General features: G+C 37.2%; 1 protein-coding gene across 8 annotated transcripts in view; it reads right to left on the reverse strand.

Annotated features, from left to right (window-relative positions):
- The window catches only part of ZNF385D (zinc finger protein 385D), an 867,637-nt gene that overhangs the window by 78,437 nt on the left and 770,750 nt on the right, over positions 1–18,450 (reverse strand). For all 8 annotated transcript variants that reach the window (XM_073900820.1, XM_073900841.1, XM_073900825.1 and 5 more), the window contains one exon: positions 589–751. In XM_073900820.1, coding sequence (XP_073756921.1) covers positions 589–751 — 163 coding nt within the window. The remainder of the gene's footprint in view (positions 1–588; positions 752–18,450) is intronic.

Raw genomic sequence — 18,450 nt, forward strand, 5'->3', positions numbered from 1 at the left:
GGCCATTCAGAGGCCATTATTTCACTGTGAAGACTCTGTTTAAAAGAATAATTGGTATCGATAACACTTACCTGTGTATGCAGAGGGAAGGTTACGCAGCCGTAACAAGCCCATAATCACACAGCCACTACTTAAAACAACGCAGGGTTTGGGATTTATGAGAATAAGTCCTGTCAGTAATAATGCCCTTATCGGGGCCTTCTCGATTCATTTGGCATCCGCTGCCGTGTACTCACAGTCAAATCTGCCATGTGGTTATAGGCTAAGGTGCTGCATACAAGACAAACGATACCCACTGAAAAGATTTACTTCTCAAAAACATGGCTTCAAGTGCCTTTATGCTTTCGTGTTCCTCTAAAACAGCCACAGGACCATTTCAAATGTAAAATCTGCAATATAACTAGTGATTATCTTAAACAGTTGCTTAAGGGGATTGGAAAAATGAGGAGAAACAATTACCATTACGCAGAGAGATGGATCAAGCATGAATCAATGCGCAGGAACATAAGGAAACAGACATGGGGCTGGACAAGGGAAGGGACCCCCAAACAACGATGATGACAACAACAACAAAGATCATCGCTTAACCTGTTTTGTCAGAGCTGGTATTGATGGTATTGGTAGTGATGGAGGTGAAGGTAGTCTTTGCGCTGTCCTTGGCAGTTACAGATTTCTGCTTATTTTTCATGGCTTCCAGTGCTTTGAGCTTCTTGGCATGTTTCGTGCCTTTGTAGTGGGCCGCAGCCTGGCTCTACAAAGGAGAACAAAATGAACCATGCAATCAGGCTCATTTCTAAACTGGCATTCTCTGTATTACTGCAAATACAGACTTCCTTTCAATAATAGGTACCATTCAAGCTAATTCTGGCAGTGGCCAAACAGTAGGGCTCTATTTAGAATGATGCTAGAGAGCAATGGGAATCAACTTCTGAAACCTCGGGACCGAAGGAAGAAATATTCTATCGTTTCTCTTAAGAGAAATGTAGCTGAACACTAACACGTTGACAACATTTTCTTTGGGAATAGGGAAAAAAAAAAAAGAATCTATACCCATATTGCTTTTGTTCTGCCACAGAAGATGCTGGGCTCCCAAAGATTAACAAGGGCCCCAGAAAAGAGTAACTCTCTTGGCTCAGGAAATGTGTTTTCTCTTTCTACAATATATCTTATTAACATGATCCCCGACAGGTGTCTACAAGGAAAAGTTCACATATAACAAGGGAAGTGGGCACCCTGGAGACTAAGATTGAAGTTCGAGAGTTCAAAAGCAAATGCACTAAGTCCAGATGAAGTACACAGAAGTTGGGCAATTTCCTGATCCTTTCTTTCTCCTCACTTCCTACAGAGGTAGCCTGAGAAATTGAATGGAGTGGCATTCCTTAAATACGTGGGTCTTTCATGCCCTAGTCCATTGTCAGGAGGCTCCAGTGTGTTTTGACTGCTTAACGGGGCCAATACTATTCTTTTATCCATGACTTCTGAGATTTGAACAGTAATATACATTTTTCCAAGTTTACATTTTCTTAACACAATTTTGTTGTTGTTGTTCTTACTAGAGACATACTAACTGAGATAGAAAATCATTTTAAAGAATTCTGTGTTTATTAATGTTCACTGGAAGAAAAGAAGACTTGGTGGCTTGGGGTGGGATGGGAGTGGGCAGGGAGATTCTTAGATCAGATTCTTAGATCAGCTCAAAACCCTTAAAAAGTCTCACAAAGAAGAAATCTCAGTGGAGGACTATATCGGTTAGACTACCTACCACTTCCCACGACTTATTTAAACTCCATGTTCTGGCTCCATTTTGCCAGAAAAAATAATAACCACACTGTCCTCTTTGTCATAGCAATGGTGGGTAGGTAGGGTTGCAGTATAATATCTTTTTATAAATAGATAAATAAATAATCCACACCTTCATTTGCATCATTCTGACAAGTATTCTCAAAGGACTAGGTACCCTTATTGAAAGAACACTGGACAAGGAAATTATATTAGAAACAGTCTGAACAGAGAGGACATTCATGCATCAGTTACAAGTTTTCCAACAACACATAACATCAAAAGACAGTGTGAGCCAAAACGTGAAGTTAAGACTTGCTATAGTTAACTGAAAAACCAGTGATAAATTGGATTGGGTTGATTCTACATAAAGAATGCCACTTTGATGGACAGAGCTGCATCCCCTTTTTTCCTGCTTAGTTCTCCTTTTTAATAAATCAAGTCCTTTGGCCCTATCTTTTGAGGGCAATACGCTATAGTCAATTAAATCCACAATATAGACAGTCATCTTTTCTAGGCAGCTGGCTACGTACTTTCCTGTAAAGCGAAGTCCCTCTCTTCTCTCTGTCAGCATTCCTACCCTTGACATAGAAGTAAATGTTTTATATATAATACACATTAAAAGACAGGGTTTAGTTTAACAATGCTATCTGCACTTATACCTCCAAAATATACATTTTAAGATTCCTAGCAAGTCTTCATCCTCAGTAGTATTTCAAATCAGACAAGACTTTGTTTTAACACACCATAGGACCAGGTGAATGTCTCTATTTTGGATATTTGGAAACTAACTCCAAAAAAACCCCTGCACGTGAAGAAAGTACTTATATCCCCAAAATGTTCTCTGCACAGGTACAGCTAAGCCAATGCTTTCAACCAGTGAAATGGCTCAGGGAGTCATGAGGAGAAGGGGGTGACAGAGTGAGCAATAGTTGGTGGTGGGCTCCCAAGTGAGACACCTGATCCATTAAAAACTGATAAAAAATGCATACTCACTTGAATACTTGAATAATAGTCCCAAAGCATCTTGATAAAATTATTTCAATTAAAAATTATCTGACTTAAAAAAAAAGGTAACTAAGCCTTTTCTAAATTTGAAAACAAAAAACAAAACAAAACAAAAAACAAATGAAGATCCAAAGTGCTATGGAAAGATCAGGACATGTAAAATTTAGGGGAAAGATAAAGTATAGAGGGGTTGACTGCCCTGGAGGTGATCAATGTGATTATGATGATGAAGGGCATATGTGTTGGGGGAGGAGGTGGACATACAGGTTGGAAACTGAATGTAAACACATAACCCTTTCTGGATATTTTACATTTCCTTTGTCATAGACCTTTATTTAATGTTTGTAGAATTTATTGTACTGCTCTTGGATTATACTGATATAAATTTTTCTAGTCTATGCATGTTGACCCCATAACTTCTGATCCATCTTGATACAGGTGTGTTGTATAAAGGTATGTTCCTTGTGTAAAGGAAGTACACCCAGCGAGCTCTCTTTACCCCTCTTGGCCACTTCCTGGACTGAATAAATTATTCAGCCCCATCTAATATTTCTGTAACTATAGACAAAGCTGGAGTCGCTGGGAGTTTTTTTAAAAAAGCAGTAGTTGGTCAGAGATATTTCTTTGGGACTCAGCTGCTTTTCCTTTGGGTAGAGAGGCGCTGGATGCACCTTACCACCCCACATTCCCTCTGGGGTTGTTTCTATTATTAGCCATTCTCTGAATCAAGTCACTCCCAGAAGCCTGGGAACCATCAGACACAAGCAAACATTATTTTTTCACAAGAATGGTTTCAAGGTTAAATAAGTGTACTATTTCATTGCGGCACATTTCAGCATTCTGTATTTTAAAACTGAAACAGAATCAGATGATCACAGTATACACAGAAGCGAGCAGAACAATAGATATGGGGCTTTGACAACTTCTTTTTAAATAATGAGTGTAGTATTAGGGTACTGTATAATAAACATCACTACTACCGACCTTGAAATAGCACATGACAGCATGAAATCTAACAAGTGTCATCCCAGAGGCGAGTGCTGACATTAAAGATATGCACACGCATTCCTGTAGAATAGAATGACGCCACTTTAAATGTCATCACCACATCCCAGTCATCAGTAGCCAGTCAGACTTTCTCATCTTCAAATTTTATCTTCAGTATTTCAAAATGGCTTCAAGTTTAAACGCAACTGAAGTCCCAAAGTAGAAAAAAATAATTGTCAAATGGCCAAAATTGGGAGAGGAATCTCATTCCTTTGAAACACACGTATACACATTTATTTTACTGATCGAAGTGGGAGGCCAATTGATAAATCACTTTTATCTTATGAAACTCACTGAATAATTTTATGTTAATATTCATCTATCATTTTATCTCATTAGCACCAATACATTGTACATTTTTACTCTACCTCTCTTTAATATGAGGTGTCTTAATATGATTTTTAAAAACTAAGTTTATTGTTAGCACACACATCTAGTTCCCATAACCAGCTAGTTTTCATGAACACATATCATTTCAAAAGGAACATGGTAGTCTTTGTTAGTTTGTGATATCAGTGTAATTTTGCCACATATGAAATTACATTAAAATTAAATGAAAGGTAACATATTAAAAGGTAACATCAGAAAAAGAAAGGTATCATATTAAAAGGTAACATCAGAAAAAGAAAGAGTAGTTATTAGAGAAGTTGTAATCCTTTTTGAGGAGGGGAGAGATAATACTTGAGCCAGAGGAATTTTTTCTTCCTTCCCCTTCCTTCCTTCCTTCCTTCCTTCCTTCCTTCCTTCCTTCCTTCCTTCCTTCCTTCCTTTCCTCCTTTTCTCTCTCCCTCTTTCTTTCTTTCTAAGAAATTATCTGATATTTTTAATTTTAGCTTAAATTATTGTTTTAGAGATAAAGAGGAAAATAAAGTGATAAAACATGATATAATATCCTAAACTCTAAAACACTTACTTTAGATTTACATTTTAGGAATTACTAAAAATTACTTCAGGGAGAAGTTCAACATTTTTATTTATCTATGTACAGTTGTTTTTATGTTGTATATATTCATTCAAATGTAATACTGAGGCAGTGTTTACAGACTCAGCCCTATAGGTTAGGGCCAGTGTGCATTTTAAATTGATCAGCAGCTGGGGCGCCTGGGTGGCTCAGTTGGTTAAGCGACTGCCTTTGGCTCAGGTCATGATCCTGGAGTCCTGGGATCGAGTCCCACATCAGGGAGCCTGCTTCTCCCTCTGACCCTCCCCCCCCATGCTCTCTCTCCCTCTCATTCTCTTTCTCAAATAAATAAATAAAATCTTTAAAAAAAATAAATTGGTCAGCAGCTTATTAAATATTTTGAATATCACTTTTGTATAATATACCAATCCTTAATGTATCTTAATTCTCTTATTATCAAATCTCAGCTTCATTTAACATTGATATAAATAAAGAATTAGTTCTCAAAGTGTGGTCCCCAGACCAGTATCAGCAGCAGCAGCTGGGATCTTGCTATAAATGCAAATTCTCACCGTCCATCCCAGACTACTAAATCAGAAACAATGGAGCTGGGGGGCTTAGCAATGTGGGCTTTACAACCTCTCCAGGTGCTTATAATGCATACTAACGCTTCAGAACCACTCATCTTAAATGTGTTAGAGCATTTTCTTCAAAGATGGCCCCTTCTTTAATAAATAGCCAAAGTTTAGATTTTTTAAAAAGATTTATTTGTTTAATTTTAGAGGGGCGGGGAAAGGCAGAGGGAAAGAATCTCATGTAGACCCCTCCTGAGTGTGGAGCCCAAGGAGGATGCAGGGCTCAATCTCAGGACCCTGAGATCTGACCTGAGATGAAGTCAAAAGTCGGTCACATATCCAACTGCGACACCCAGGTGCCCCTTAAGTCTAGATTTTTTAAGATTAATATTTAATCATTTAACATTTACTAAATGTGAACAATGGGTATCACCCAAGAAAAAACAAAAGCTTCTTTCCTTAAAAACAAGTCATAACAAGAAATTAAAAAAATAACTGATACACAGGTAGTTGGGGAACTTCTATCAAAGAGGGATGGATGCAAAAGAGCAAATCAACCTTAGTAACCTCCAAACAATTCTAAAACCCCATAGAAGTGCTTCCCAAGTCCTTGAAATTTTCTCTTTCCAATTTTTACCTTTTCTTTTCAAGCTAATTATTGTTGCAGCATGACCTTCTGACCCCATTATTTTACCTTTATATTGAATGCTTTGCTATGATTTACTTTTCCGGGGTCTGGGGGCATCCCCAGCTCTATGAAAAAAATAAATAAAAATCAAGCCCTGTGCACAACACTTAAAACATTCCTATAACAAGTACCTAGTCCACTATTTTACATGCATCAAACTGACTTAGTGTTAGTCATGTCTAGCTTCTTTTCTTATGTACTTTGGGCTCTTTTACCAAGGGAAACTTCTAGCCAGCAGACAAAAAAAGACAACTCTGGTAAGCTAAGAGAGTGCTTCCTCTGTTACTCCATTTAACAAAATATTTGAAGAAGAAACTTAAAAGACAGAATAGTTCATTGTTTTTACACTTACCTTACTGCTGTGGATACATGTACCTTTCAAATTCTCTTACATAATGGAGAAAATGACGCAATATAGGTATTTTTATCGCTTAATTACACGTCCCATAAAGAATATTTAATAATTTATTTCAACACTTGATTGTGTAGTTAACATCTAAGTAGATGACTGCACTATGAATAAAAATGAAAATTCCCTTGCACTGAGTCCCAAAGTGAAAAACATGATTCAATTAAGAGTGTTCTCTGAGCTCAAGTGATTGATGCCTTACTTTAAATGTGTTCCTGTCTTCCGTACTTTTCAACACAGAAATGAACAGTAAGAGTCACAGGAATAGAAAAAAAATAGAACAAAAGAGATAATGCCACAAGATTAGAGTGATTTTTATACACCACCACTATCCACTGGAAGAAAGAAATTCTAAATAAACAAAGAAAAAGAAAAGGGGCATGTCACAGTTTCTCAGATACATTAGGTAACTATTTGATTTTTTACAAGAAAAGAAAATACCTTTTCACTAAGTACTTATGTAGTTGTGAAAAAAGTAATCTAGATGGACTCACTTATCTTTTCAAAGTCTCTCAATGCATCTACAAACTTCAGGACTTTTAAGCGATAAGTATTTAATGTTTTCAAGTATTTAATGTGAGTGCTAATGTACAGGACTTATTTGAGCGGGAGAAGCTAATCTGAGAGGTCCTGCCTGGTTCCTGCTGTGAAACCACTGTTTTTGTGTATTTGGAATCCAGACAGCTGCCTCACTGACCTCTCGTGGTGGGGTCCTGACTGGGGGACACTGGCTCACCATGGGCTCTGGTATGTATGTATGTATGTATGATGTACGTATGGAATGTATATGATGTGATGAAGCCAAAAGAAACATCTGGTTTTGCCTAAATTTGGTCAATATTGATGGGAGCTTTTTGTAAGCCCGATCCTTCTAATGAGTTTTAACTCTAGTGATATAATCACAAACATGTTTTGTATGGACCTAAGAGAAATCAGAAAAACCACTTTGTCTAACTACTCAATCGGTGTTCGGTATCCTTTCACAACGCCCATAGCTTAACACTCTGCTCAGTGTGTGATTGTCAGGTACCACTTAAAATGAGGGGGGGTTTAGAAATGTTGAATCTAATTATATGGGAGGGTCAAGTTGTCATAGGTATTGGTATCAGTAACAGAGAAAAACGGCTTTATTTCCCGGCAGGGTATGCATGCTTCCTCTAAATAACCCCCAACTTCCTCCTCCAGGCAACCTACCTGCCCCCTGGCACAACCCCACAGTCGTGACCCTCACGGTCACCACGTCTGCTCTCTATAGAGAACAACTGTTTGCAGTGTAGCTCAAGGAGGCATAGCCTTCCCTTTTATTCTCTTAAGGATAATACCACAAGAAGAAATAATTTTCAGGCCTTTGCGTGACTGCTTCCCTCTGTCTGGAGAACCATTACTTGTTTGGCAGAAATCTACTCATCACGTTTCACCTGCTCCATGGAGTCCAGGGTAGGTCTGCGTTATAACACTTATGTCACTGCCATAAAAAGGGTTAAGTGTCTGTTTCTTCTAATAGGGAATGAATCTCTGAACAGAGAGAGAAAGACCTGGTGTTACTCATCATTCTGTCCCTAGAACCTAGTATGGATCTCTAAATAGGTGCCTATTAAATGCACGTTGAATTAATTTCACATTTTGATTTTAAAATGGAAATATGCATATGGTGTCTCAATGGATTTTGTATGTGAACAGGGTTCAACTTAATTCTCTGCCATTCTTTGGCACTCTGCCTTATCTGTTGAACACACTTTAGGGAATTTTTATGGCACTTAATGCTGGAAAAGCATCTGGCACAAACACAAACTATTATTTTTTCTCAGGGAGAAAGCTTATCATCAACCACAAATTGTGCTATTTACAGGAGCTCTCTTTGCATGGAATGTAGCAAAGGAATAATATGGAGACTGTTTCACTTTTTAAAAACTTTGATAAATAACTAACACGTTTTTTAATCTCGGAAATGAACTATTCCAGTGATGACTCGCAATTTAAGATTTCTCTGAAAGACTAAATTCTTATGTAAGAATTTTCAGTACTTGGAGAATGCTATTTCTCTGTTAACACTATTTTTAAGCTTTCAAAATGGAATATTTTATGCTCTAAAACAATACAGGGAAATTATGACATCATTAACCCACGTTCCTCCCTGAAAGCCCACATAATAATATATATCTTGTATTTGCTGAAAAAAGAGCACCTTCCATTGGGGAAAAATTATCAAATTCCCTACTTTTCCACAAACCAAGGAAGGGCTTCCCTCTATAATTTTGTAGCAATTCTAATCTCTAATTCATAAATTTGAGAATTGTTCTGATCACAACTTTAATGAACTTGTCCCAAAGATGACCTCTAAGATATGCAATTGTTAATAAGATTCATTGAGTTCACAAAATAACTATTTATATTTGAGATAGATATTTTATCAGTGTTAAGCATCAAAACAGTTTTCTGAAGTACTTTGACTCTACTGGGAAAAGATGAAGAGTGAGATGACAAATAACCTCAAGAACTTAAACCCTTATAGGCATAATCAACCTGTATTCCAGCTGCAGTCCATTCATTCACAAAGGACTCACAGAACTGTAGCCAGACATTATCGTAGTAATGGGAATAGAGCAGAGACAAGTCAGACTGATAAATTACATTTACACATCTTCTCTATAAAAAGAAATACCAAAGACAAAGTAAAAAGGTTTGAAAAAATATGAAAAATACTTGTAAATCCTACTGCAAAGAGGTTAAACTTCATATTACATAAAGAATATCTAGAAAATCAGGAAGAAAAAAACAACAATGATTAGAAAAATTGGCAAAGGCTTCATGCAATTCAATGAGATAAATTATCTCAAAGTACCTAAGGTTTCTTGGGATGGAATGGGGGCTCAATAATGAGAATAAATGGCCATTTTTTGGTCAAAATAAAAGAAAGTTAGTGTTCATCTGTTTAAATCAATTTGGTGCCTAGGTAAGAATTCTGGAAATAGAAAAAAAAACTGAATAAATTGTTATTTTGTGGAAATTGTGGGTTTAGAAAAAAGAGAGAAGAAAATACTTTTAAGTAAGAGAAGTTATGCCAACTGAACCCCACTTCAAGACATTCCTTTGACCAAAGAGGTCTGAGGTAAGAGAATTTGTGGGCAAAACCCAGCAAAATCACCCAGCTTCCCAAATGATGGTCTCTTGGACTTAGGAAACTATTTGGTGGACAGAAAACACTGTTTGTTGTTGTTGTTTTTAATTTCATATAACCAAAGTTGCAGGAGGAAATGGCTTTGGCCTTGGATTAACTTTTGGAGGAAGGGTGAGCCGGGAAGAGATAGTGGCAATGACTCTAGAAGACGGAGTTACCTGGGCATGCGTAAATGCCCGATACCTTGTTACGCCAAAATTTCTTCCCCTTGCATTAGAAAGTATTTATTTTCCCTGATTGGCCAGGGGGTGCATGAGTTATGTTAGCAACTCTAATCCCATGAGTTTAGTGCTTAGACAAAACTTCCACAAATGGTGAGGTGTTAATAGCACAGCGTTCCCCTTGAGCAATCAGTAGTCCTTGGCAGAATTCTGGCCAGAGGGTTTTTTTTCCTGAATGATACTTGGAGGGAGAGCTCAGTGTGTCATGAATGCATCTCCTGATCCTGCTGTTCCTCTACACAGTGGATGTTTGTATGAGGCGTTTATGGAATGCTCATCTGTGCCAGGTAGTCTGTTAAAGGCTCTATATGAACATTCTCACTCATTCCTTGCAAAGACCTATGAGGGAATTATACATTCACCATGAGCATTTTATGAATGGAGAGACAGAAAGTTAGAGCCACTCAACCACATAGTAAGGGCAATGCAGGGTGTGCACCTATCTGTCTCACTCCAAAGACCACGCGCACAGTCTTGTTGCCAGTCCCAAAGAGACTGGAACATGGAGAACCTTATTACATAACTTCATAGTGGCTCACCTTGCAAAGGATATAAGTAAGGCTAAATAGTGCATAGATATTAAGCTCATGAATAAGAAATTATTCTTGATTTTTGTGGCCATTAATTCAAATAATTTCACTCATTGTCTGTGTTAGGCCCATGCTTTAGATACTATTATTAGCATCATTCTGAGGGTCTACCTAGTTCAGCTCTTTCCATACCAGCTCCAACAAAGCAATGCTGATGTTCTAAACATAGTATGGAAAACTATGTGATGTTTGCTTATATCCCCGAATGTGAAGCCTTCAGGCATCAGGAAATATCACTGGGCACCAGTCAGCTCTTGCACAGAGAGCCTTGTAGGCTTGGTTAAAGATTATATTTTTTTACTCTTTGTTCAAAAGAAAGGCTGCTTGACAGTTTTATGATACACAAAAAACACAAACATTTTGCATTTTTGTGAGATCACTCTGGCAGGGGCAAAGAACACTGGATAGGAGGAGGAGGGCCAGAGTGGGAAAGGAGCAGAGGGGCAGATTTCTATTGCAGTGGCCCAAGGAAGAGATCGCCATTGCTAAGAATTAGCTGCTGAAAGCAAAAACAGAGAGAGAAGTGTGCACAGACTTGCTTAATATGTGAGTTAAAAATGTCAAAAATTGATGATGAACTTTGAGAGGTGGTCTCAAATATGCCTCATGGCTTTCTGCTTCTTGCAAACACATGACTGGAGGTTCCATCCCTAGAACTGTTGATGGTGAAAGAGGTCCAAATGTTTGGGGAAAGAGCAAGAGTCCGGTTGGGATATGTTGAGTTCACGAGTCTTTAAAACATCCAAGTAAAGTGTGGGTTCTGCAGTTAGCTATGTGGTCTGGAGCTGAGAGATGAAATCTAGGCTGGAGCTAAACTGGGGAGTTATCAGAAACAGATGGTAACTGAAGCCACTGGGAATTGCCATTTGAAAGGCAAATAAAAGATTTTTTCCTGTTTAACCACTGAAACACAATCCTTAATCAGCTGCAACATTTGAATGAGTGAACGAAGACTCTGGCTGATAGTGTATGGGATAACATATTTCCAAATTCTTCATTGAGCTAAAGTATACTTCATCACTTAGCTTCAAAAAAAGTCTTTCCTTAAAGTGCTTAAAATCTTCAAGTTTCAGCCACAGAGTGAATCATTCCTTTTTTAATCTTCACACCAACATGTTAACTAGAAATAAATGACACGTTTCTCTCTGCTATATAGAATATCATATCTCAGCACTTGGTCTCTAGAGGCTTGATTCATAAGGATAAAAGTTCTATCACTAGAGCAGGAAATGAGGATTGGTAAAGTCCAACAGTTGAAGGCTAAAATGAGTGGCCTCCAGACATGGCGGTAAGTTGTTTTTTCAGTTAAAATTGTAGTGGATAGAATTAGCCATTTACAGAAATCTTATTAAAGGGTAGGTCAAAAGCAACAAGGCAGGATGGGACTACTAATCAAGGGCTGAGTAAATGTAAGCGAGAACTGTGCTTAATGAATATTATTAACATGTCTGAAGTAAGATCATCTTAGGTGAATAGGTCTCACCCTGGCATCTGGAAAAAGGGAATTTAAAGATTAACTTTATCGAGATTTCCTTCTTTCCTCCTGATAAATGTGGGTGAAAAACCAAACCAAACCAAAAACCTAACACTATCTGTCTCTATCTATTATGACCAAAGGAGAAAGGGTTTATTCTGTAAGTCATGTTTTATAAATTTGTACACATGTAACATTTAAAAGTCAATAATTATAAAATTTAAGTACTTTCTGGCTTGCACATGTGAAGAAATAAAAGCCCACAACTTCATGAGATTACTAAGTTTAAGATCTTTATCTACATTTTTTCAATATATTCAAATGTTAATTTTCAATTTTTGAACAGACCTTTAATTTTAATGCTTTGGGGGATGTAGAGGACTGCTTCTGACATTTTTTTTTTCCCTAATAGTATTTGTGATTAGTACTAAGAAAAGTTAAAAAAGTATTCTCTAAATAAGACATTCAAACTTTGACTTTGTAAATATTAAGAAATTTCTAACCATTGGATTTTCTATAGTATTATCTGAACCCCCAAACTGTCTGAATTTACCAGGGTCAAGACAAAATTAATAAGCATCTATATTTTCATGACAGGTTGGAATATTTGGATCCAATTTTAAATACAGGAGTTGTTTTAAGTGATGCTTGTTAATATCACTGCTTCCAGTGCTTAAACCAGCAAGTGATTCCCCTCTTGGGCATACATTAACAATTTACTTTTTGCAGACAAGTGCACAAATATGATTAGCTTTTGCAAATTGCTCTTTATTCTGTTACTAGTAATTTTTACATTATTACAGTGTAAACAGATGCTATTTTCCACCACATATGCAGCTGTAATGAGCTAATTTAATGTATTAAAACAACAAAAGAACTTCAAGAATGAGTCAATGATTCAAGATGCATGGAAACCGAGAGAAAAATCAAGCATGAAGTTTGCAAAAATTGTTCCAAAATTCAGCTTTCAATAAGGAATTGTGGAGCCCCTGTTCTTTGTGGTTGTTTAGCCAAAGCTGTGTTTTCACCTTCGCATGGGAAGTCCTGCTATCTTCCAAGTGGAAGGGTTCCATAGGCTCCTTCACTCATTGTGCTCCCATTTCCTGAAAGGCTATTAGTGTCACTCCTTAAGGTTGAAGATTACATTTACTTATTTGTTTATCTGTTCATTTAAATATTTATGTATTCAACAAGTGTTTATGCTGTGGGGCATTCCAAATATAGATAGGCATTATGGGAAGTAGATCAAGAAAAGGAGATGAAGAAGAGGTAGCAATGAAAATAGGATAAAACCCTGAAGAATCTGGTATCACGGGAAACAGAGAGATAACAGCTTCTGGAAGGGAATGGTTATCAGTACTGACTGCTGCTGCCATATCAGATAAAAGGAGAGCATGGAGGGGCGCCTGGGTGGCTCAGTCGGTTAAGCATCTGACTGTTGATTTCGGCCCAGGTTGTGATCCCGGGGTTGTAAGATCAAGTCCGGTGATGGATAGGGAGTACGTTTCAAATTCTCTCCCTCTGTCCCTCTCCCTGCTTGTTTTTTCTTTCTCTCTCCCTCTCAAATAAATAAATGAAGAAATATTAAAAAACAAAAAAAGGAGAGCATGGAAGTGTCCACTGGATTTTACAACATATATATTGTTGGTAACTGTAATACAGGATAGGATAATTTAATGCTTAATCAATTGATTGGAACAATGGATTTTGGGAAGGTCTGGATTGCGTGAAGTTTCTGAATGCTTGGTCATGGAGTTGCCAATTTAAGTGTTTCCAGATGCAAATCTTGTCATCTGACACTATCATGCTGAACTGAGCACTATTATCTAATTCTACTAATACATGTTTCCATATTATAAGTGGATATCTGGAAAGAGACCTGCATTTTGAATCTATCATTCATAAAAGCACAAAGATGAGTTAATATTTTCAATAACATCAATGAGTTATTTTAAAATACTTTCACTTTTTTTAACAAATCCCTTGGAGTAGAAAAATTTTTATTTTTTATTTTATTTTTTTAAAGATTTTATTTATTTATTTGACAGAGAGAGAGCAAGAGAGGGAACACAAGCAGGGGGAGTGGGAGAGGGAGAAGAAGGCTTCTCGTGGAGCAGGGAGACCGATGTGGGGCTCCATCCCAGGACCCTGGGACCATGACCTGAGCCAAAGGCAGACGCTTAACGACTGAGCTACCCAGGTGCCCCTGGAGTAGAAAATCTTAAAAGTTTAAATAAAGAGAAGGGATGATGTAAAATAACCTATAAATAAACCATCTAGTATTAATCCTTTCCGATTTTCAGGGATTGTTTTTTTTCTATCAGTAGGTATATAGTAGATGCTCAATATCTATTTGTTGAACAATGATTATATATTATTATGCAAAAAATGAGATCACATTCCTTACTGTTACATAAAATATTTAGTTACTAACACATCTTCAAATTTCTGTATTTGATCAAGATTGTTTCATTCACACCCTCATGATGATTGCCACTCTTAGGGAGAGATAATGTAGCTTGGTGTTGCAAACAACGAGTTAGCGAAGTGAAGGCAAAACTCCCTACTAGTCTCCTAGGTTTATTCATGTATCCAACTTAAACCATTTTACCATTTCACCTGAAATTTTTCCTGTCCCTAAAATAGAGCAATGGTGCAAATGGTTATAATCAGGTTCCTGAGTAAAATGATTTATTTGTTACTTTGAAAGCAAATTTTTAGATAAAGATTAAATAAGGGTCTAATCTTACTTATTCATAGAAATATTACATGTAGGCTTTCCTCTATAGATTAGTATTTTAAATTGGCTACCCTCTGGTCTTCAGCATCCTCCATGTCTGCAGTGGCCATAACTTGCTACATCACCAAAACAACAGGGAACAGAGGTGCCTGACAACCAGAAATGCTCAGTGCAGAAGGATTAGTAAAAGAGAAATAAACATCTATGTTCTCAAGTCTCTCTAGTTTAAGTTCTATTTGTTACAGCAGCTTGGCATGAATATAACTAATCAAATCCTTCCCACAGATTTTCAGGTGAGGAACAAAGAACATAAAAGTGCCCTGCTAGTGGTGCCTGGGTGGCTCAGTCAGTTAAGCGTCTGCCTTGGGCTCAGGTTGTGATCTCCAGGTCCTGGGATCAAGCCCCGTGTCTGGGCTTCCTGCTCAGCAGGGAGTCTGCTTCTTTCTCTCTCTCTCTCTCTCCGCCTCCCCCCGCTCATGTTCTCTCTCTCTCTCTCAAATAAGTAAAAATCTTTTAAAAAAGTGCCCTGATAATAATAGTAACTACCAAGTATTTGCCAACGAATATATTCTATGTACTACTGAACAGATTTTACCTAAAGTTCACAGTTTCTCTCAAAATTAGATCTTATTTTATTCATTTCACAGATGAGGAAACTGAACTTCATAATGTCTAAGTGACCTGCCCAAGGTCCATAAGGAGCAAGCCAGAGAGGAAACATTTAAAGCCAAATATTCCTGTCTCCAAAACTCATGATCCTTCCAATACAACAGCAAGAAATTTTCAAATAGTTCTGTCTTTAATGCAGGTATTTAGGAAAATGAAAAAATATGTATATAACCAGAAGGGGAGAAAAGATTAAAAATTAAAAAAAAAAGTCCTTTCTGATAGATTTCCTACTTTCTCCTATACCCTTACCATAAAAACATATTTTTTTTAATATACTGTCCACTTTCTGGGGCACAGTGTCAGGTACTCATAGAAGAAACGTATTTCTTCTTCCTTGGCAAACCGGCAGATTACACTTCTCTTATACCTAAGTGGCTATGAGGTGGAGTGATAGACAATGAGTGTGAATGTAAGTGACCTGTAATTATGTCCAGACTCAGTTTACTAAAACTTCCCAAGCATAGTTTTCCAGGTTCTTTCCCCTTCTGCCTGTTGGATGCAAACAAGCTTAGCCACATTGGAAGCCACACACTAAAGATGTTGAAACCACAAGATGAAAGCGTCTGGATTTCTGAATCTGCACTTGGAAGAGATGTGCCAATGGATGGAGTGCACAAATATTGGGTATTACATAGGAAAATTTAAAATATCTATTATTAGAGCTATTATACATCCTTAAGAGAGATTGATTGATTGATTGATTGATTTATTTATTTATTTATTTATTTATTTGAGAGAGAGTGCGAGTACGGGGAGGGGTAGAGGGTGAGGGAGAGAATCTCAAGCTGACTCTGCACGGAGCTCAGAGCCGGACACAGGGCTCCATCTCACAACCCTTAGATCATGACCTGAACTGAAATCAAAAGTTGGATGTTTAACTGACTGAGCCACCCAGGCACCCCTAGAACTATACATCTTTTGACTGATTTACACAACAACCAGAGTTACATTAAACTAACAAATGCATATACTGTCTTATCATGTTTTAAGTCTGGATAAACATAGGGCTCTCAGCCAAGGAAAAGAAGAGCCAGTGTATGAGCAGGTAGACACAATAAAGTTTGCAAATTTATTTTTTTAACTAATCTTTGACTAAATGAGGACCAAAGTACTCTGAAAATCTGCATGTTAAGTGATTTTTTAAAGAAGCAAGAACGTGATGTATCTTTCTTTGGGCCTCTTTGGGTATTTCTTTGGATAGCCGAGAGTATCCAATCACCCTTTCTATATATTTCCTTATCAATTCTTACTAAATCAATATTATTCTGGTATGATTGGCATACCCAGTTTCCTCAAATGCTCTACCTGAAACCAAAGTTGGAACCATGACTGAGGGTCTTCTCAGACTTTTCACTGAAGCCAGGTAATATGTTCTTACCACAGGGCAATGGAATTTCAGTTTCTCATATCCTATTTGATTTTGACAGAATAAATCAAAAGATCCTGCTCCTTCCTAGAAAGTCCTGCAAGTGACTGATGAAACTCCCCAAAATTTTAACATCAAGCACTTCAAAAATAAGTACTCCTTTTATTTCAGGAACCCTTCAAATCCACAGCTTTTTATGTGTCTTCATTTTTCCTGGCTGTCCTTTCTCATCACACACTTAGAAAGCTTAAAACAAAATAAAATAATTTACTCGTGCCTTTTAAAAAGAAATCTTTTCAGCAGACACCAAGTTAATCTTGTGATTCTTTTTTCAATCTTACATAAATTTAATCTATAGACCTTAAGTTCCTTTTGGAAACATCCATTCATTTTCACTATCTTCAAGTGAAGAACATAAGAAACAATGCCTCACAATAGGTGTGTAATTGCAAAAAAAAAAAAAAAGTACATAAAACTTTGTATAAATGTTACTATAACCCAGAAGATCACGGTCCCAGGTCTATAAGCTAAGCATTAGGCATAAGCTTTACTTTAAGTAAGTGGAATGAAACTAAGTTTGGATTACATGGTTCTGAATTTAAAATTTGGCTTTCCACTCAGGGACTATGTGACTTTAAGCAAGCTACTGTTCTCCAAACCTCAGTGTCTTCATTTGCAAAATTACTGTAGGAAAGGCTGTTCTTTATTTTGTGAGGACCAAATTAGAGAAGCAAAACTTCAGTGCCTGGAATAAAAACTAAATTTAAAAGAATTCTGGAGTCTCCATCCTGGTATTTGATTAACTTACTTCTCATTACATTAGAACCCTTTTGTGGTAGGCAGAGCTTTTTCTATGTCCAACTCTCAGACTTAACCCCGTTTGGGAAACTCAACTAACTGCCCCCATCAGCTCCAAGCTATACTAATGGAAGGAGAGAATATTAGTAGTCTTAGTAAGGTAAAAAAAAAAAAAAAAGATGATAAGAATGTTTTCATAATAACTTAGAAAAATTATGCTAAAATAGACCCTCAGCACGAGGAAAAAAATGTTTGTTTTATGGGTATTTCATCCTAAGGAACTTGAGAAACCTACGTACCCCTTCCAAAGCCCAGAAGATGCAAGATCTAAAAAGTTGCCCTTCCTTGCTGCAGATACAGCTAAAGGAAAACCAAATGGAAGCCAATGATGGAGTCAACTCTGGGGGAAATGCAGAGAACAACTTGTCAGCGTGTTAGTAGACCAAGAGAATGGTAAAATAGGAAATGAAGATTCGGAGATGAGGGAGGAAGGAATCCCCAATTCCATCCAAAGGGACTAATGGATCATTTTAGAGACTGACAGATGATTAGACAGGAAAGGAAAATTAATTTATGAACATGTGTAGTCATCTAATAAATATATGATTTCCTTACTGGCAAGGGGCTAGATCTTCCCAACCTAATATTATGGCTGCATTATAGCTCTAACACAGCTACGTTCTTAAAAGTTGTTGCAAAGAAATCATTCTTACTTGTATGTAACATGGAACAGAAGATCTGCTTGCTCCTGGAAAGAGGCGGGAAAACGATCCCCAACTTTTTGATGCCAGTTCAACCCCCTTCTGATGTTTAGTGGGAACTTTCTTTGGGACCCTTAGGACTCAAAAGGTACCTTATAGTTAAAACAATATATGCCACCGTCATGGTACATTTTAAAGAAATAGGAAGCAAACTATATAGTGTTTTGGGAACATTCCTTTTTCTCCCTCAAATATTTTAATTCTTGTTAAAATTACTTGAAAAGACATTCTTGGTTTATTGTTTTT

This window comes from Callorhinus ursinus, unplaced genomic scaffold (assembly GCF_003265705.2).
Source record: "Callorhinus ursinus isolate GAN/ISIS: 27379988/994484 unplaced genomic scaffold, GSC_fseal_2.0 scaffold1, whole genome shotgun sequence".
In the NCBI taxonomy this organism is placed as follows: Eukaryota; Metazoa; Chordata; class Mammalia; order Carnivora; family Otariidae; genus Callorhinus; species Callorhinus ursinus.